A 20,015-nucleotide genomic window follows, 5' to 3' on the forward strand; every position below is an offset into this window, starting at 1 on the left:
AGCACTCATTTTCATGTGTCTCTGTGTTCTGATCTCACAACTGAACTCCACAGCAAGGGACGGAGCGAGCTTGAGAGTTGTTCATGCAACCGAACTTCATGTCTGTTTACATTTTAATGCATTTAAGTGAAACTATATCGAGAGTTATATCGAACATCTTTTCTATCGTTATCGAATAAGACGTACCGTCGATAAATATCGATACCGTTTTAATGCTCCGTTTTAATTCATTTTTTCCCTTCATTAATGTACACACAGCACCCCATATTGACAGAAAAAAAACACAGAATTGTTGACATTTTTGCACATTTATTAAAAAAAGAAAAACTGAAATATCACATGGTCCTAAGTATTCAGACCCTTTGCTGTGACACTCATATATTTAACTCAGGTGCTGTCCATTTCTTCTGATCATCCTTGAGATGGTTCTACACCTTCATTTGAGTCCAGCCGTGTTTGATTATACTGATTGGACTTGATTAGGGAAGCCACACACCTGTCTATATAAGACCTTACAGCTCACAGTGCATGTCAGAGCAAATGAGAATCATGAGGTCAAAGGAACTGCCTGAAGAGCTCAGAGACAGAATTGTGGCAAGGCACAGATCTGGCCACGGTTACAAAAAAAAGTCTGCTGCACTTAAAGTTCTTAAGAGCACAGTGGCCTCCATAATCCTTAAATGGAAGACGTTTGGGACGACCAGAACCCTTCCTAGAGCTGGCCGTCCGGCCAAACTGAGCTATCGGGGGAGAAGAGCCTTGGTGAGAGAGGTAAAGAAGAACCCAAAGATCACTGTGGCTGAGCTCCAGAGATGCAGTCGGGAGATGGGAGAAAGTTGTAGAAAGTCAACCATCACTGCAGCCCTCCACCAGTCGGAGCTTTATGGCAGAGTGGCCCGACGGAAGCCTCTCCTCAGTGCGAGACACATGAAAAAACACCTGAAGGACTCCAAGATGGTGAGAAATAAGATTCTCTGGTCTGATGAGACCAAGATAGAACTTTTTGGCCTTAATTCTAAGCGGTATGTGTGGCGAAAACCAGGCACTGCTCATCACCTGTCCAATACAGTCCCAACAGTGAAGCATGGTGGTGGCAGCATCATGCTGTGGGGGTGTTTTTCAGCTGCAGGGACAGGACGACCGGTTGCAATCGAGGGAAAGATGAATGCGGCCAAGTACAGGGATATCCTGGACGAAAACCTTCTCCAGAGTGCTCAGGACCTCAGACTGGGCCGAAGGTTTACCTTCCAACAAGACAATGGCCCTAAGCACACAGCTAAAATAACGAAGGAGTGGCTTCACAACAACTCCGTGACTGTTCTTGAATGGCCCAGCCAGAGCCCTGACTTAAACCCAATTGAGCATCTCTGGAGAGACCTAAAAATGGCTGTCCACCAGCGTTTACCATCCAACCTGACAGAACTGGAGAGGATCTGCAAGGAGGAATGGCAGAGGATCCCCAAATCCAGGTGTGAAAAACTTGTTGCATCTTTGCCAAAAAGACTCATGGCTGTATTAGATCAAAAGGGTGCTTCTACTAAATACTGAGCAAAGGGTCTGAATACTTAGGACCATGCGATATTTCAGTTTTTCTTTTTTAATAAATCTGCAAAAATGTCAACAATTCTTTGTCAATATGGGGTGCTGTGTGTACATTAATGAGGAAAAAAAATGAACTTAAATGATTTTATCAAATGGCTGCAATATAACAAAGAGTGAAAAATTTAAGGAGGTCTGAATACTTTCCGTACCCACTGTACATGTTAAAAGCAAATATTAACATGAATGTGATTAAAGTTTCACACCACCGGTTCTTCACTGGAACAAAACAAGCTACAGAAGTCCAAACCAAATTAGGTCAAAGTGTTTGAGACACAACATCACTTCCTGTTTGACTTTGACACCATCAAATTCATTGTGACTTTACAGCGGCTGCAAAAATTATTTGGACACTTAGATACTGGTTTCACGGACAGGGCTTAGATTAAGCCAGAATTACCCCTTATTTCAATTAGGACATTTAAGTAGCTTTTATAAACGTGCCTTAGAAAATCACATATGCATCTTGAGACAAAACAATGACACCGACATATTTTAAGATATGTTGGTGCAAGTTGCTTTTAGTTCAAACAGCTCAAACATGCATTTTAGTCTGGGACTAGCTTAAACCTTGTCTGTGAAACCAGAGGAGAGTGTTTTTATAGAACAGCTCAGATTAAATGAACCAAACCCAGTTCAGTAAAGTGAACCAGAAAGAGAAGCAGCTGCAAGTGACCTCAATGCTTTTGATGTTCACAATGTAAATGGACTTAAAAAAAGGACTCAATCGAATCACAAAAGTAAACATGTTTTGATATATTTTGCAGATTTAATTATATATATTTTAAATGTGGCCTAAGAGCATTTTCACACCTAGTTTATTTGAGTGCCCCAAGTGCTCTCGCCTCGTTTAGAAATAATTCATACGTCAACACAATAGATGATCTCAGTTCCCCCTAAAATGACACAAAAACAAACCATATTCAGAACACATTATTTTAATGTGGGTGTGGATTGCTTGGGGTGCTCAAACATTTGTGTTGACGTATGAATTATTTCTAACCGAGGTGAGAGCACTTGGAGCGCTCAAAAAAACTAGGTGTGAAAATGATCTTAAACCACATTTAAAAATGTATCAATATATTTGCAATGTATCAAAACAAGTAACATTTAAATAAATATAACACAAACTGTGTTCAATCAAGACACTGAAAAATAGTTTATTAGCTTTTCAAAATATGAATGAACAAATATGTTTAATATGAAGACAAAAGTCTGACTGTCAAGCATTGGTGGAACATGAAACCTGTGGTTATTCTGTTTGACACCCGTCTGAACTGACTTCATACAACCACTAAAAATGAAGTTCAGACCAAGTGGTTAAAAATAACTGAAAAGTGTCTCAGAAAAGAGAAGTTTGTTCTGAGAAAAGCTTGAGCATCATTTGTTGGTTGATGCCACTTGGTTTAATAAACTGTGTCCATATGACAATAAGTGGCCAAATACTTTTTTGCAAATCATTTTCTATAAGAAGAGCAGAGAGAATGAAAAGTGTTAGAAAAGATGATTGTGTGTTCAGTAGGGTTAGACTATTTTTCAAATAAAAGATTTCCTGTATCATAAATCGATGACCTTTTGCTTAATAATAATAATAATAATAATAATAATAATAAATAATAATAATAAGGCCCTAATTTCTCTAAGTTAAAAAAAGTGACACCCCAGATAAAAAAAAAAAAAATAAAAAAAAAAAAAAAAAAAAAAGGACTTTCTAAAACTTTTTTCTTGGAATACATACAATATATATATATTTTAGAGAGAGAGAGAGAGAGAGAGAGAGAGAGAGAGAGAGAGAGAGAGAGAGAGAGAGAGAGAGAGTCATTGAGTTCCATGAGAGATGGTCACACTTGAGTTGAGCTCCAGATAAATTGCGAGAAAAATGAGAAAATTTTGCTAATAACCTAAAGAAAATAGAAGATTCAACATAAACATTATCTAGACAACATCTAGACAAAGCTTTTGTTGAATTAGGACAGTTTTTTTTTTTTTTTTTTTTTTTTTAAACACTGTCACCTGAATCTGAGGAAAATTCAAGAGGAGATAATCACAGGACAACCCTCTGCAGAAGAGGATATTCATGTTTGAAAGGATAACATCAAGCAACATAAAACAACAACAACTAAGAAGAAAACTTACAGGAAAAGAGAGGTAAAGACATTTGAAAAGACAGTGCTATTTATCTCTCATTGGATATTTGCTTGAAAGAACAGCACAGAAAAACATTTTGGACACAACAGGAATTTTGGAGAAAAGAATTTCTTTCTTTTTTTCCTTTTTTTTCCTCTCCATCTTCACAAAATCAGTGAAAAGTCATATTTTGGCTTATTTATTATTTTTTATTATTATTATTATTATTATTATTATCTTCACTGAGAGAAAATAAACAAAAAACTGGCAGTTATTTCAGTTGATTCCGTTTACCTTCTAAATCAACTATGGCCAGTACATCATCTTGGCCCCGCCCCTTCTGCCCTCAGAAGAGTTCTGAAGCCTCCAGAGCGTTAGGCCTAAACAACACCCATATGTGGAGGTCATCGCACTGCACTATCCCAAAGATGTCACAAATGAAACAGCACGTAAAGTCTACAAAAACAAAACACTGACTGACAACCCAGAAACACTTTTTGCAGACCTACATAAAGATGGCAGCATAAGTAACCTGATATTCTATACCAACAAGCCCTATGCATGGCACAAGGCCATCATTACACATTACCCCTCTGCTGGAAGAAAAGGCATCTGTGGGGGTTTCCAGCTAACAATAAGAAACGAGGAAGACACAACTACTGCCAACGTTAATATCTACAAAACGGGTATAGTGGTGATAAAGAGCATCAATGGGCTCTTCGAACAAGACTTCCTCTGCATCAAAGACAGAGCACAGAAAGAGACCATTACCAGCGACCAACTAATCACTCCTGAGGAGTCAGTCTCCCACACCATCCACACAGATGAGGATCAGACAGAACAGAGAGACCCTTCGAGCATAAACCAGACCAAAGACCCCCATTCACACTGCTATTGCACTGACATGAGGGAGAGGTTCACAGAGCTAGAGGGAGAAATGGTACAGCTCAAGGAGATGATCTTTTCCTTGCAAAAAGTTCAGACAACAGACCAGACCAGCAACAGCCACACAGCCAAGCACAGAGAAAAGGACAGCCTCAGGAGAGAGCCGTCTACACTGCAGACTGAAGTGAAGGAACTCCAGCAGGAGAGAGAGGGCCTAAGGGCCCAGCTGGAGACATTGTTCTTACAACAGACAGAGATACACAGGGCACAACTAACAGCAATGAAGATGGAAATAAGAGAACTGAAGCAGGACAGAGGAGCACAGCACAGTGAGTTCAGCTCATCAGAGGAACCGGTGGAGCAGGACACCCCTCACCCTGATCACAGCTCCCAAACAGAGATTCAGCACAGCCAGAATCCTCCTCTCCCATCAGACACTTCCCTCACATCACACTCAGACGACCTCTCCACACGAAGAGAAGTAACGCTAAAACCAGAGGTCGCTCTTTTAATTGATTCAAATGAGAAATTTATTGATGAAAAGAAGCTCTTTCCCCAAACTCCGGTGTCCGAACATTCAGAGTGCACTCAAATCGCTAAGTGTGGACAAACTGGGATCCCCAAACCATATAATAATCCACACCGGCACAAACGACCTGAGAGCCCAACAGGAGAGGGTGGCTACATCACTACAAACAGTGATTGAAAAGGCCTCAACCACCTTCCCACATGCTAAAATTACCATCTCCACACTGCTGCCCCGAAAAGACTTCCACCCTGACACTATCCAGCGGGTGAACGCCAACCTCTCCCGTGCCTGTGCACTTAAACCCAATGTGCACCTGGCACACCACCCCACCCTGGACTTCACACGCCTCTACGACCATGTCCATCTGTACAAAACAGCTGTTCCTGTCTTCGCCAAGACCCTAAAAGATGTGGCCCTGAATCGGAACCGCAACAGCACCCCCAGGAGCAACAGAGTCCAACAACCTATAAGAAAGCACAGTGTACCCCCAGAGAGAACATCCAGAAGACTTCCGTCATGACAACAGCACTCTCACATGCTGAGACCATACCAGCCAGCACCTGAGCATCTTCTCCCAGCCCTCACATCCTCACATTCAGTGAATCAGGCCAGACCAAAGCCTCTCCTACCTACCCCCTACCCCCTTCATACACAGCAGGCCCCTGGCAGCCACAGCTATGCTCAGATAGTGAGCAGAAAACCAACAACAGGACCAGTGTAAGCCACAACAACAGAGCTAAGAGACATCTGTCAGATGCTCAACCTCATCTGCTCACACCTACTGTCATAGGTCAAAACTTATCAACAAAACTAAGACCCTATGGACAGCAACGCATTTATAATATCATGTTGGAATATTCAAGGCCTGAGATCATCTACCTTTGGCCTCAAAAGCAGAAACACAGATTTCAACTTAGAAATAAAAAAAATTCAGACATCATCATCATCCTGCAGGAGACATGGAGCAGAGATGGACCCACCGGCTGCCCCAAAGACTACAGAGAATTCATCATCCCATCCATTAAACTGCCTGGAGTGACACAAGGAAGAGACTCAGGAAGCATGCTTATTTGGTACAGATCAAATCTTGCCCATGCCATTAAAGTAGCTAAAACAGGACAATTCTATACAGGGTTAGAAATTAATAGGGCAGTCACCGCAACAGAGAAAAACATCTTCCTCAGGGGGACAAACACCTGCCTGGAGGTGACGTCCTCCCCCCACCTATACACACACGAAGACACAACTATGATAAAACAACAAACAAAAGCGGAACACATCTTCTTCATCTGTGTCGCACACTCAGTATGTACATAGTCAATGGCAGACTAAGAGGAGATTCCTATGGTAGATACACCTACAGCTCACCATTTGGTTGCAGTACAGTCAACTATTTTCTTACAGACCTTAACCCAAACTCCCTCAGAGCGTTCACAGTCAGCCGACTAAACCCACTATCAGACCACAGTAAAATAACCCTCTTAACCAGAGCAATGCCCAACCAAGAAGCATCTAAAAAAACCCAGCTCCACTCACTTAGAAACACGTATAAATGGAAACAAAACTGTAAAGATACATATCCTATTAGATCAATTCCTTGCCACTCCTTTCCTGCATAACAGTGAAGGTACAAACCTAGCAGTAGACAAGCTGAACAGAATATTTGAGGTCTCAGCAACATTATCAAACTTAAAAACCACACAAAAAAAAAAAAAAAAGCAAAAAGACCACATGCCACTGAGAAATGGTTTGACAATGACTGCAAAATACTTAGGAAAGAAGTAAGAATCCTATCAAACCAGAAACATAGAGATGCTGACAATGTGAACATCCATCATCTCTATCATGAAAAACTTAAACAATATAGGAATACTTTAAGAAAGAAAAAAGAACAAAAACACAAAAAGTCAACTCAGAGAAACTGAAGAATCCTTAGAATCCAACCACTTTTGGAAACATTGGAACACACTAAACAAATCTTACCATCAAGAACTAGCCATCCAGAATGGAGATGTTTGGATAAACCACTCCTCCAACCTTTTTAGTAATATAGACAACAATCGGGAACAAAATGCAATGTACAAAAAACTAAGGGTTTTAGAGTCGACCATCAAAGACTACCAAAACCCCTTAGACTCTCCAATTACACTAGCTGAACTATTAGACAAAATACAAACCCTGAAAACCCAAAAAGCCTGTGGTGTTGATGGCAACCTAAATGAAATGATAAAATATACAGACCACAAATTCAAATTAGCCATCCTCAAGCTCTTCAATATCATCCTTAGTTCAGGTATATTCCCCAACATTTGGAACAAAGGCCTAATTATCCCAATCCATAAAAACGGAGACAGATTTGACCCTAATAACTACCGTGGCATGTGTGTAAACAGCAACCTAGGTAAACTTTTCTGCAACATCCTAAACAGCAGACTAACCCATTTTCTCAGAGACAGAAATGTCCTGAGCAAGTGTCAAATTGGCTTCCAACCAAAATATCGCATATCAGACCATATATACACTCTCCATACCTTAATCGATAAGCAAATCAACCAAAACAAAAGCACAATTTTCTCATGCTTTGACTTCAAAAAAGCTTTCGACTCCATTTGGCATGAAGGTCTTTTTCTTCAGTTAATCCAGTGTGGCATCGAGGAAAAACATCTGACATAATCAAATCAATGTACACAAACAACAAATTTGCTGTTAAAATTGGTAACAAACACACAGAATTCCTCCCTCAGTGTCGTGGAGTGAGACAGGGCTGTAGCTTAAGTCCTGCACTGTTCAATATATACATAAACGAGTTAGCGAGGGCTCTGGATCGGTCTGCAGCACCTGGTCTTACTCTACTAGATACTGAAGTCAAATGCCTCCTGTTTGCTGATGATCTGGTGCTGCTGTCTCCCACTAAAGAGGGTCTACAGCAGCATCTACACCTCCTGCACAGCTTCTGTCAGTCATGGGCCCTGTCAGTTAACCCCAAAAAGACAAAAATAATGATTTTCCAAAAAAGACCCAGCCGACAAGACCAACATCATAGTTATAAATTAGACAACATGCTCCTTGAGCACACGCAGAACTACACTTACCTTGGCATAAATATTAGCAACACAGGGAATTTTAACAAAGCTGTGAACGACCTGAGAGACAAGGCACAGAGAGCTTTTTACGCTATTAAGAGAAATATCAAAATTGACATCCCAGTCAGAATCTGGATAAAAATAATCAAATCAGTAATAGAACCCATCGCGCTCTACGGGTGTGAAGTCTGGGGCCCACTCACAAACCAAGAGTTCACTAAATGGGACAAACACCCAATAGAGACTCTGCAGACCGAACTATGCAAAGTTTTGCTACGAGTACAACGCAAAACCCCAAATAACGCCTGCAGAGCAGAATTAGGATTTTACCCACTTATAATCACAATTCAAAAAAGGGCCATTAAATTCCATACCCACCTAAAAAATAGTGATAAACAGACCCTCCATCACAAAGCCCTGAACTACCAAGAGCTGACACCAGGAAGAAACGCCCTCGGCCAATTGGTCTTAGAGCTGACTACACAAACCAAAACATATCTGACTGAAAATAACTTAGCCAGACCAAACCAAATAATCAAGAAACACAAAAAGAAAAATACCTAAAACATTGGACAGACGCAACAGCCCTACAAAGTAAATTGGAATGCTATTTGGCCCTAAATAGAGAATATGAATTGGCAGGATACCTGAGTACAGTGAGCGACCCTAAACTGAGAAAAGTCCTGAGCATGTACAGACTCAGTGAACACAATCTCACCATAGAGACAGGCAGACACAGACAGACCTGGCTACCAAAGGAAGACCGGCTGTGTCCCCACTGCACAGAGAATGAAGTGGAAACAGAACTACACTTTCTGACATCCTGCCCTAAATATGCACAAATTAGGGACACTTTCTATCCCCATTTCACAACTCACCACAAAGACTTCCAACAGAAACCAAATATGGACAAACTCCCATACCTGCTAGGAGAAAGCCCAGCAAGCTCAAACCTGGCCGCCAGGTATGTGAGGTCCTGTCACGACGAAAGAGCCTCCAGCGGGACAGAACTACCAACACACTCACTATATGCCCAGAGACACTTCTATAAATATTATAAGATTGAACATTTTTATTGCAATTTTTTTATTTCTATTTTATTGCTAGATTTTTTTTTCTTTTTTTCCCTTTTCTTCATCATTATTATATATATTTATTTATTTTTATTGTACAGTGTTATTAATGCTTTGGCAATGTAAAGATTTCTTTTACCATGCCAATAAAGCTATTTGGGGGGGGGGGGGGGGGGGGGAAAGAGAGAGAGAGAGAGAGAGAGAGAGAGAGAGAGAGAGAGAGAGAGAGAGAGAGAGAGAGAGAGAGAGAGAGAGAGAGAGAGAGAGAGAGAGAGAGAGAGAGAGAGAGAGAGAGAGAGAGAGAGAGAGAGAGAGAGAGAGAGAGAGAGAGAGAGAGAGAGAGAGAGAGAGAGAGAGAGAGAGAGAATAACTCAACTTGATACTTTTTGATATTTCAGTAGCAATATATAGCTAATGTCGCACAAGATAAGTGATACTACCTTACAGATGAACAAGGCTATCTGGACCAAGTGAGATTTCAGCAATCACATTAAAGAAGAGGAAGTGTGGCTTTAGAAGAAAAGTGCAGAATGCCACTCCAAATGCAAATTATTGGACAGTACCAGTTTCTTGGAGCAGAAATCAATGGAAGAAAGGAAGAATAAATTAAAATTATGGAAGAATAAATTGAATGTGTTGGATCAAGTGATACAAACAAAGCTTTTAAATTAATTAAAAGATTAATGATGAATGTGTCAGGAGGGGAAATATGATGTCCTGAATGAAATTTTTTATATCGTAAAAGTAAACGGCCAATGGTGCGATCAAAGTGATGGAGGAAATGCTGTCTGCAGAAACACAGACTAACTACATCTTCGATTTATTCTGAGCAATAAGCAGTGATGTTCAGTACACTGTACAAGTATTAGGACATTTGTGAGCTCTTTCTTGTCATAATATGTGAAATATGCATATTAAATAAAGTTCCAAATGCCAAATTTTTTTTTTTTTTTTTTTTTTTTTTTTTTTTTTCAGGGTCACCTTTTCTAAAAGGATATTGAAATGAAAGTTAATTTCTTTGTTTTTAGGCAAAAGTTCATCGAAATAAAGAACAGGAAAACAAAGTTGTATTAAAGTTATAACTCTAGTGTTCAATCGCTGTTCTCAAGCTCTCTGAGCCTCTGATGGAGAGTTTATTTAAAGATACAGAAACACACAACACTAACTCATATTAACACAAATACATCTAATAACTACTTGAAATATGAAGAAAGAGTATTACAACAAAAACAAGCAAAAAAATGTGTGCGTACAGGGCTAACATTTTCACATGCATTATCACATAGATAACAAACAATGTATTAAAAAAGAGAAAAAAAAAACTAAACAGAAGATATTATAGAATATGATCAAATACTCACAGATGAGAAGCAATGCACTGGACCCCATACTGTCACATTATCGACTGTTTTCTGTTGTGAAAACAGACACTTCCTGTGTTTGAAAGAAGTGATGAGGGAGGAGGAGACAAAACTCTACTCAGAAACGCAGGGAGAAAGAAAAGAGAGATTCATTCTAAGATATTTAGCTACTAATGTAGTGTGTTCAAGTAGTTACAGCTCTGTTCATCTTGAAAATCCTATTTTAGAGAAGTTCTAACGGTGACTGTTCTCACACTGCGTTATTTTGTTCATTCACCCTGCCACAGTCACACCACAGACAGACAGTGATTAACTGAAATCACCACATGATATCTAATGTCTACTCATTTAAGGCCCGCTCTACATCATTATCTACATTATCAGTTAATGAAATATATCATTTTTTAACCATAAATTTAAGTTCAGTTTCATAAAACCTAAAATGTTGCTTTTTTTTTTTTTTTTTTTTTTTTTTTTTTTACTGTAAAGTGCTGCCAGTTTTTTTTTATTTATTTATTTATTTTTTTTATGTATTTATTACTTGTTTATTTTTTAATAGTGTGGGCACCTGAGGGGAAAAAAAAAAAAAAAAAAAAAAAAAAAAAAGTCACCAAGTTGTATTTTCTCAATGTGACATTATTATTTTGGGAACTCGTCAAAGGCATTTTCTGTTCCCCAGCACCTCCGTATGGCCCTCAATATAACAGGCCTAGACTTGATGGACCTAAACAAATGGTTGGAGTAATGAAAGCTACTAACCCTAACATGAAGGAGCTATAACTTTTTGTGTTTAAAAAAAAAGAAAAAGAAAAAAGTTGACAGGGCCCTGGAAAAATGAGTCCTGACCTTTTAAAAAGTTTACTTAATGTGTGTTAACAGACCCTGGAACATACACGCTCCCGTTGACCAGCGATCTGCAAAGTCGAGTAGCACGATTGTGTTCCTTGCTGCTAATAAAGTGGATGAATTTGAAATAGCTTGTTTGTTTAAAGCTTGTTTTACATGAGGATTGATAGAATTAACAAATAATCCAGTGTATCTGTCATTAAATTCTGGCAAAATTCAACTGCTTTGCTGTCACCAAAGTGATTTTGTATGCATCACCATATTACACCTTGAAGACTTTGCAGTAATCTGTCAACATTTGAAGCCCAGTGTGATTGTATCTATAGAAATACTAAGGTAAACAAAGGAATTCATTATAGGATATTTCACTTCTCACTACTACATTCAAACTATCAGAGCCTCAATATGAACTCGTATGTCCAAATGAACATGAGTAACTTATTGATGTGTGGGTGTGAACATTCACTACGAGGCACTTCAATCTCTTAATAAATATTATTTTAACACCACATGCTTTTTAAAACCCTGTTTAAAAAATGAAATGAAATGTGGAGGATTTTAACTGTGACAATATTGACAGGCCAGTTTACGGTCAGTATGCGACAGAGAGCAACCATTAAAGACGCAATTGTATGTCGTGATAGTATGTCCCAAAGTTGTGTACTCTTTTGCTACACACTCAAAATTATGTACTTTTTTTTTTTTTTTCACAAAAAGAGTACACACTTTTAGGGCGTAGTATAAGCAAGCGAATTGGGACGCAGCTCCAGTGCCAAATTTGTGTTTGGTGCATCACTTAAATTGTTCCGTGTATGTGTCTCTTAAATATCCACATAGTTCCTTAACCAGAGCTCAATCCCATACTGTCACACAATGTCGATAACGTGATTTTGATTCATACTGGATAGACCAGTGGTTCCCAACCTTTTTTAAGCCAAATCAATACTGCATGGCCCACCCCCCAATTTTTTTTTTTTATTCACAAAAAAAACAAAAAAAAAACAAAAAAACACATTTGTATTGGAGTGTTATACAAACCTTCAGTGTTCTGTTTTGCAAACATACTTTGCAGACATTCTTTACAACTTAAAAGTATTTACTCTGCTCAGTTATACAGTAACTTAAATAAGCTCAAGTCAATGAAAATTACACATTCTGTGAATCTTTGCTCTTGTGATAGTATTTTGAGGTTTATGAAACTAAAGATGCAGAAAAAGCATAAATGTTTCCTCTACTATGGTTAAGCAGAAACAGAACAGAAGTCAAACCACAACTGAGTTCAACTCTTAAACTAAAGATGCTCTCTGTCATTTCCTTAGTAAAGCAGCTAAAAATAACAATGCACAAATGACAATATACATCTTCAATGATGAGATAAACGAAGCCCCTGCAACACGTGAAATTGTAAATAATGTGTTTTGCTGTAACTATGAATTTTTAATTTTTTACCACAGTGGCCTTTGAAAAGTTAAACCCACTATATAAGAACAGCTGCTTTTAGAAACAACCCGCAAAATGCTTTGACTTCCGCTACAAGGTACTACTGCTAAACCACCAGAGAGAAACATCTGAACTCGCAATGACGACATTATTTATAGGGCTGCTGACGCTTTTATTTTCATTTCTATGGTTATTAAACCTCTCTCTCTCTCTCTCTAGGCTATACAAAGGTTAATATATACAAAGGTAAAACGACATAATACAGCGCTAAAAGAGGCAACATCTTATGGCCTTGGTGGAAAGTGTCGTTTTTAACTGAGTTATAAAACGCCTCTGTAAGCTGTCTCAGGAAGTTACACAGACAGGTGAGGCGTGTGCTTCAAGCAGCCCAAAACAATTACTTCTGAATTAAACACTCCACAAGTCTTCCTTTTATTAAAGCCACTGTCAAATGGCTCGTTTCCACTGAACGGTTCGGTTCGGTTCAGTACGGTACGCAATTTTTGCCGTTTCCATTGTCAGAAGTTGTGAATGGTACCCTAATTCCGTAGGGGGGCACACATTTTTATGATCCGAGAAACACAGACTCACTTTATTATTAATGAAATAGACTATATTAACACCAAAACACAATATAGTCCATCATAATTTGACCAAACTACACCAAAAACTAGAGAATGACTCTGATTTTATTACATTTGGTGTAAATGGGGATCGATAGTGGATAGGCCTTGCACTGTTGAGGCTCGTGCAGCTCATCTCGAGCAGAAATGGAAACAAATGAGAACAGCACACACAAAGAAACTCCGTTAACATGTGGTAAAAATTCAAAATGTGGAGTTTTTATATTTATAACATATGATACAGTTAAGCAACATCACACGACCAATGTCCTCTCGATTACGTTACCATCACGATTTAAAATGCGACATTGATTTCACGACAGTTAAATAAACATGTAGTTAATATTAAGTCACTTACATAAGACGCAATAATGACTATTTTTGTTTATTTCAGCAGCGAAAACAGTTCCAAACAAAGATAACAACAGAACCATTGCGCACGTACCGCACAGCAACACTCAGCCGTCTTTCTTTACTGAATGATTCAGCGTTTTGAACGAATCGGTTGAATCAAAACGGTTCAATGACCCATTCATATACAACTGCCTCATTCTTGAATCAATCGGCCGTTTGAACGAATCGTTTGAATGAATGACTCAATGACTCAATCATTAAGGCGGTCAAATGCCGCCACCTACTGGCGTTTTAGTTTCATGTCATTTTCTCCCCAATGTTTCTTAATTGTATTTTCAAAAAATATTTAAAACAATCTCTTATTCAAAGCAGCTGTCATTTATAAGTGTCATTGATTTGATTAATAATAGCTCTGTGTGTCTAATTATTCAAACTGAATTTATTGATCAAGTAAAAAAAAAAAAAAAAAAAAAAAAAAAAAAAAGGAAAGATGCAGCATACATTTAATAAGGTTAAGGGGGAAATACCCTTTATAAAGGTTAAAAAAAAAAAAAAAAAAAAAATATCCATCGGTGTAAATATTACAAAAATGCAGATTTAAATGAGATATTGCTTCAGAATAAGTTATATTTACACCACACACAAAAACGTCCTGCATTTGTAGCATATTGATGTGTAGGCTGCTCACCATTAAAATAGTTGAAGGTGACAGTCTCAAGTGATAGTCATTTATAAATATAGCCTAATTATGTTTCAAGTTCCGTTTTGTGTAATAATGCCAATATTAAAAATAAATAAATAAATAAATACATAAATAATTATACAAAGAAAATGTAAAATAAGCAAAAATAAATAAATATATAAATATACATAGAAAAGCAAATAATCAAAAAAAAATATTTATACATTTCCTTATTTATGCATTTTTTTTTGTGCACATTTATTTATTTTTGTTTTGTTTATTTATACATTTATTCATTTCAATTTTTATTTACACATTTATTCATTCATGTATTTATTTCCATATTTGTTAATTTCCACATTTATGTATTTTTACATTTCTTTGTCTGTAGGGTAATGAGGAGGGTGTGGTTTACCTCAGACATAGCAATCGAGCTCAGAGTAGGCGAGGGCGAAGCGTTGAGGCCACAGTGACACCTTGTGGTGTGCCCGAAATACAAGTGTAGCCTGTTGATAATGGAATGAATGACTTGGATAGGTATATGGCCAAAATCTTATATCACGGGTTAAGTCATATAATATCACCCTAACTGTACTGTGTGACAAGGATAGGCTACTCTTTATTCCGGACATGGCCACAGAACATCATCTGGTCTGGAAATGTCCTGGGCTGGCAAACATGAACAGCAACATCTTCAACAGATCTGATAACAGGGAGTCTGAAATGGAAGCGCTTAATATTTTCCATTATTAATCATTTGGTGACGTGAATGAATGCTGATAAGAGCTCGTGTTTGATTGAGATTCGGACACCGGTCAGAACATGGAAAGGAACCAGCGCACATGTAGGCTACAGTGAAGCCGACCAAGCATATTGATCAATGCATTTGAAACGAGACCACAGATTCACTTCACATTCATATTTCCTATTTGTACATGCACCACATGTGATAAACACTTAAAATACTACTCATATTTCACGTCGGTTACAGTAGAACATTGTCGCGTCACTTCCCGTGTGGACAGTCACAGCATCACTGATTAATATGGGGTTTTCTTGGTGTGGTCTTATTATTAATCTCACGACTTAGGCTAAGTTATCAACTGGAAATATCCAGAATTAAGCACAGAGACATCAATAATCATCATATGAATCTCAACAATGGTGACAATTAACAAAGCTTTTTTGTGACTTTAGTAGCTTGTTTTGTGACATTCAGAGTTAATCTGATTTTTTTTTTAATTTTTATTGTCACTATTGTTGAGATTCATACGCTGATTCTTGATGTCTGTGTGAGTCTGCATGACCTTGACAAAACATTTTCTGCATAATGATTTAATAAAATTGTTTATAGTATCACAGCACTGCAGTAGTATTGGCATGTTAAATTACAACTAATATTAAACAATTTAGTCAGAGACCAGACTCTGGTATCAGTGAATCAGACCACTTTATGATGACTATGCCGTCACTTAAAAAGTGACCAACATCATCTGATCTGAGTTTTTCTTGCTTTTTTTGCTATAACAAACATGTATCAGAAACACACAGTTAAAGCAGCCAGAAAAATAATAATGTTAAAGGGTCAAGAGTCAAGAGCCCAACTAAAGCAAGCACTGACCACCATGGTGACTTCAAACTTTATTATTTTATTCAATAAAACATCTACATCTAAAGTTCTTATTGAGAATTAACAGAGGTTAAGTATGAAATAAAGTCTGGATTGTAATAAGTGAAGATGCTGAGATCTTGAGAGATCTGTTAGTGTTTCATGTTCTGTTGAGATTTAAAGGGTTTCTGTATCGTCTGTTTTGTGGGTCATCATTGTGCTGGAGAGTAGAGCCTGTGCTTCAGTCCAGGATGAGCCAGAAAACATTGGTCTTGTGCTGCATGTTGCTTTATTTCAGAGGCAATAACATATAGTTACATTCATTCATTCATGTGTGCTCTTTCTGATTAAGTGCAAGAGATTCACATTTTACAGTGTGTGTTTTGTTAGTAACAATACAGGATATACCTGTAAAACAAGTGTTTTTTTTTTTTTTTTCTCTAAGAGTGTTTTGCACTTTATTTAAATTAGAATATTTTACATTTATTTTTCAGACTTTGATTGGCTTTTTTTTTTTTAAGATTATGTTTTGCAGTGAAGGTGTTTTATTGTAATAATTCATGGAATACCTGTAAAATAACAATGTTTTTCTGTAGAAAAGTTAACGAAAATTTCTGTTAAAGTTTTTTTTACACTTTCTTTAAATTAGAATATTTTACTTTAATTTTAAGGTTTTTGTTTGGCAGCCATAGCTGACAGTCATTGACCATTTTTTTACGATTTTTTTTTTTTTACAGTGATGCTGTGACTGTCCACACGGGAAGTGACGCAACGCGACAAAACCGATGCCTCGTTCTATTTTGGATCTTTGAAATATACGTAGTATTTTAATCGTTTATCACATGTGGTGCATGTACAAATAGGAAATATGAATATATATGAATATAGCCTTTAAAAGCTTTAAAATTATTTAATGTTTAAAATGATCTAACCTGTTTGACGGTAAAGATCTTGCTTCCTCTGCCTGATGCTCACATAAAGAGTCTCAATTGTCTGCTGGAGTCCCTGTTGACTGCTTGCATTCTCCTTACTTGTTGCTAAATATTGATAAGATATGCTTTTACAATAGAAATAAACATGTACATTATGATTACATCAGAGGTATAAGGATGAGGCTTAATTTAAAAAAAAAAAAAAAAGTAGAAACAGAAAAGTCATACACAACACTACAGTCAAAGTTCTGTTACTGAAAGGGTTAAAACAATAAGTACAGTGCTAAAGTAATCTAAAATATGCCTACCTGTATCAGCCCACTGCTGGATTTCACTGGTCCAGTCTGTAAGCGTGTCATCTGTTACTGCAAACTCTGTCTTTAGTGCATCAAGGTTTAAGGACTCCTCCTGAATTTGTGCTTTTGTCTAATGAACAATACCATAAAGTGCATTTGTTAAAAGATAAAAACTAATGACAGATGCATACATGATTAATGACCCTTTTCAAATTGAAAAACAAGATATACATTTTTTTATTATTACATAAACTTGGTCTTGGAATTCACAGTTTTGACTTTATAGTTGCCACTTGTCTACTGAACCACAGCAAATACTACAGCAAAATTAAACACTAAAAGACTACAGCTGTCACCTGTAAAAGAGAAAAGCAATTTAGAAACATACCTTTATTAATCTTCGGGACAGCATGTTTGCAAGGTTGTCAATTTTGCGTTGATTCCATGCCATGGCCTGGATAGTAATAATGTCTGTCCTAGCTAAACAATGTAAAATAATCGATTATTTATATAGCTCCCATTAATGTTGCATACTATTTTTTCCATTTTGGCTTGTTTAGAAGACTGATATGAAAATGTTGGACAAGGTAAAAGTCAGGTAAAAGTTTAATACTAATGCCATTCAAAAATGAACAGATTTTTTGAGTCCCATTTGGTAACTTTGCATTGTATATGTTTGTAGTTATGCACTTACCTCCTTTGGTCATGTATTTACTGCATATAGCAGTTCTCGACAAGAAGCCGTTTACTTGTTCCACCTCTTCACCCAAGGTGGTGCCTGCTCCTTCTTGGTTTCGACCACCCCACTTAATCTTGTGCATGGAGATCAAATATTTAACAAATAAAACAACCATATCTTTTAGAATATACACACAATTTCACAATTACGGATCATAAATACACAAGTCACAAATTGGTACCCTCATGTTCTGGAAAACAGTTTACCTCACATTTCCAAGAGTGGGCCTTTGCATGCATCACTGACAGGAATGGCTTCATGTGCAGGAGAGGAGAAAGCTCTGGACAATCATTAACAACTCTCTGCAGGTATGGCCAGTACTTGCATATTACATCAGTGCACATGAACTGAACATTCCTTGGAGTCAGCTCCTTTTGGAGAAACAAAGGATATGCAAATATTTCCCCCCTCATCATGTTCAGACTTCTCAGCATCACACCATGCCGACAGACAGCCACCTCCATCCCCTCCTCATCCAGCTTGTTGATTTTCTTTGGGATGGACTCCCATGCTGCAGTGCACTGACTCGATCCACAGACACCTTTTCCAGGGGACTATCAAGAGGAGAAAGAAATGTGATGATCCAACAACATTGTATTAAATGATGTATGTGGATAAATGTCTAAGGAAATATGTGGGGAGAAAAATGCCAACAGACAGACATTTCAAATGACCACACGTTGAATTTTTGCTTTACTGCAAGCCATGCGAGATAGAAAGATATGACAATTCAATGCATTGGTCTTAATTTTGCTATTGTGTTTACATGAATATGTCCATTGCTATTTTTTGTTCAGGTTACACAATTTTAGAAAGCACTATGACAAAACAATACAACCTACGTGCTTTGTCTTCTTATTAATGTAGTCCACGAACTTGGAAACATCTTCATCCTCACAGACAAAGACACCCTTGAACAGAGCATGATCTTCAGCCTTGAATATAATTACATATTTATTTAATGAATAGCTAATTGGCATTATTTATTATTTTAATGCTTTTCACACTGATATAGAATTTCTCCGACCCTCTTTTGAAGTGACACAATTTCCTGTTACCATCTACTGACACAGCAAGCATAAACGGAGAACAGGCTGGACAGTCAAACACTTTCAGTCCACAGAGCTGATCAATTTCGAACTGGCAGTATCTCCATTCGAAAAAACTTCTTTGAAAAGCATCTGTGCAGATCTTTCCATCCTGTAAATTAACACACACAAAAAAAAAAAAAAAAAAAACATAAACCTTGTAAGAAATAGCTCACTCCCAAACATGAAAAGATGAAAAAAGGAAATGATTCAGTAGTTCAGTCAATTAATACTCGGCCAAAGAACTCCGTCCGCTGTTCCAATAAATTGATGAAGGACTGTCTAAAAAGTCCAGGAGCAGTCAATTTCATGTGGTCATATGACACAAACACATCAATTTTATACAGTGTTTCACAGCTTGCTGTGGCAGGCCAGTAACCAGACTTGATCAGTTGTGGGATGCTGGTCGTTCTGCTCATATGGCATGTTGAGCATGTGAAGGTTGGCAAGCTGACATTGTAGCGACCTACTGAAATAATGTATAGTATAAAAACAAAATAATCAATAAATTAATGGTTTTTTTTTTTTGTTTGTTTTTTTTTTTTTAATACCACATGAAGGTATTATAAATTCTAAAACATCTGAATTACATGCCTTTTTGCTCAAAATGGAATTGGCCTTCAATATCCACCTTCACCAAAGCTGATGGGGATATGGCCTGAAAGAATCCTTCTACGTCTGTCTCTCGGTTGTGCAGTTTCCTTTCATGGGCCAAAATATCGCAGTCTGCACAGTACAGCTGTTTAGGA

The 20,015-nt window shown here is 37.5% G+C and overlaps 3 protein-coding genes and 1 long non-coding RNA gene across 5 annotated transcripts in view; 2 read left to right on the plus strand and 2 right to left on the minus strand.

Moving 5' to 3' along the window:
- The window catches only part of LOC127516299 (titin-like), a 136,527-nt gene extending 125,610 nt beyond the window's left edge, over positions 1 to 10,917 (minus strand). Inside the window, exon 1 of the mRNA XM_051900804.1 lies at positions 10,658 to 10,917. Coding sequence (XP_051756764.1) covers positions 10,658 to 10,685 — 28 coding nt within the window. The 5' untranslated portion in view covers positions 10,686 to 10,917. The remainder of the gene's footprint in view (positions 1 to 10,657) is intronic.
- LOC127516298 (Fc receptor-like protein 5) overlaps positions 1 to 20,015 on the minus strand; it is a 237,800-nt gene that overhangs the window by 183,765 nt on the left and 34,020 nt on the right. The gene's annotated exons all lie outside the window — the stretch shown is intronic.
- The window catches only part of LOC127516321 (uncharacterized), a 251,302-nt gene that overhangs the window by 178,665 nt on the left and 52,622 nt on the right, over positions 1 to 20,015 (plus strand). The gene's annotated exons all lie outside the window — the stretch shown is intronic.
- The window catches only part of LOC127516317 (histone H2B-like), a 192,380-nt gene that overhangs the window by 129,029 nt on the left and 43,336 nt on the right, over positions 1 to 20,015 (plus strand). The window lies entirely within an intron of this gene.

Source organism: Ctenopharyngodon idella, chromosome 7 (genome assembly GCF_019924925.1).
Source record: "Ctenopharyngodon idella isolate HZGC_01 chromosome 7, HZGC01, whole genome shotgun sequence".
Lineage (NCBI taxonomy): Eukaryota > Metazoa > Chordata > Actinopteri > Cypriniformes > Xenocyprididae > Ctenopharyngodon > Ctenopharyngodon idella.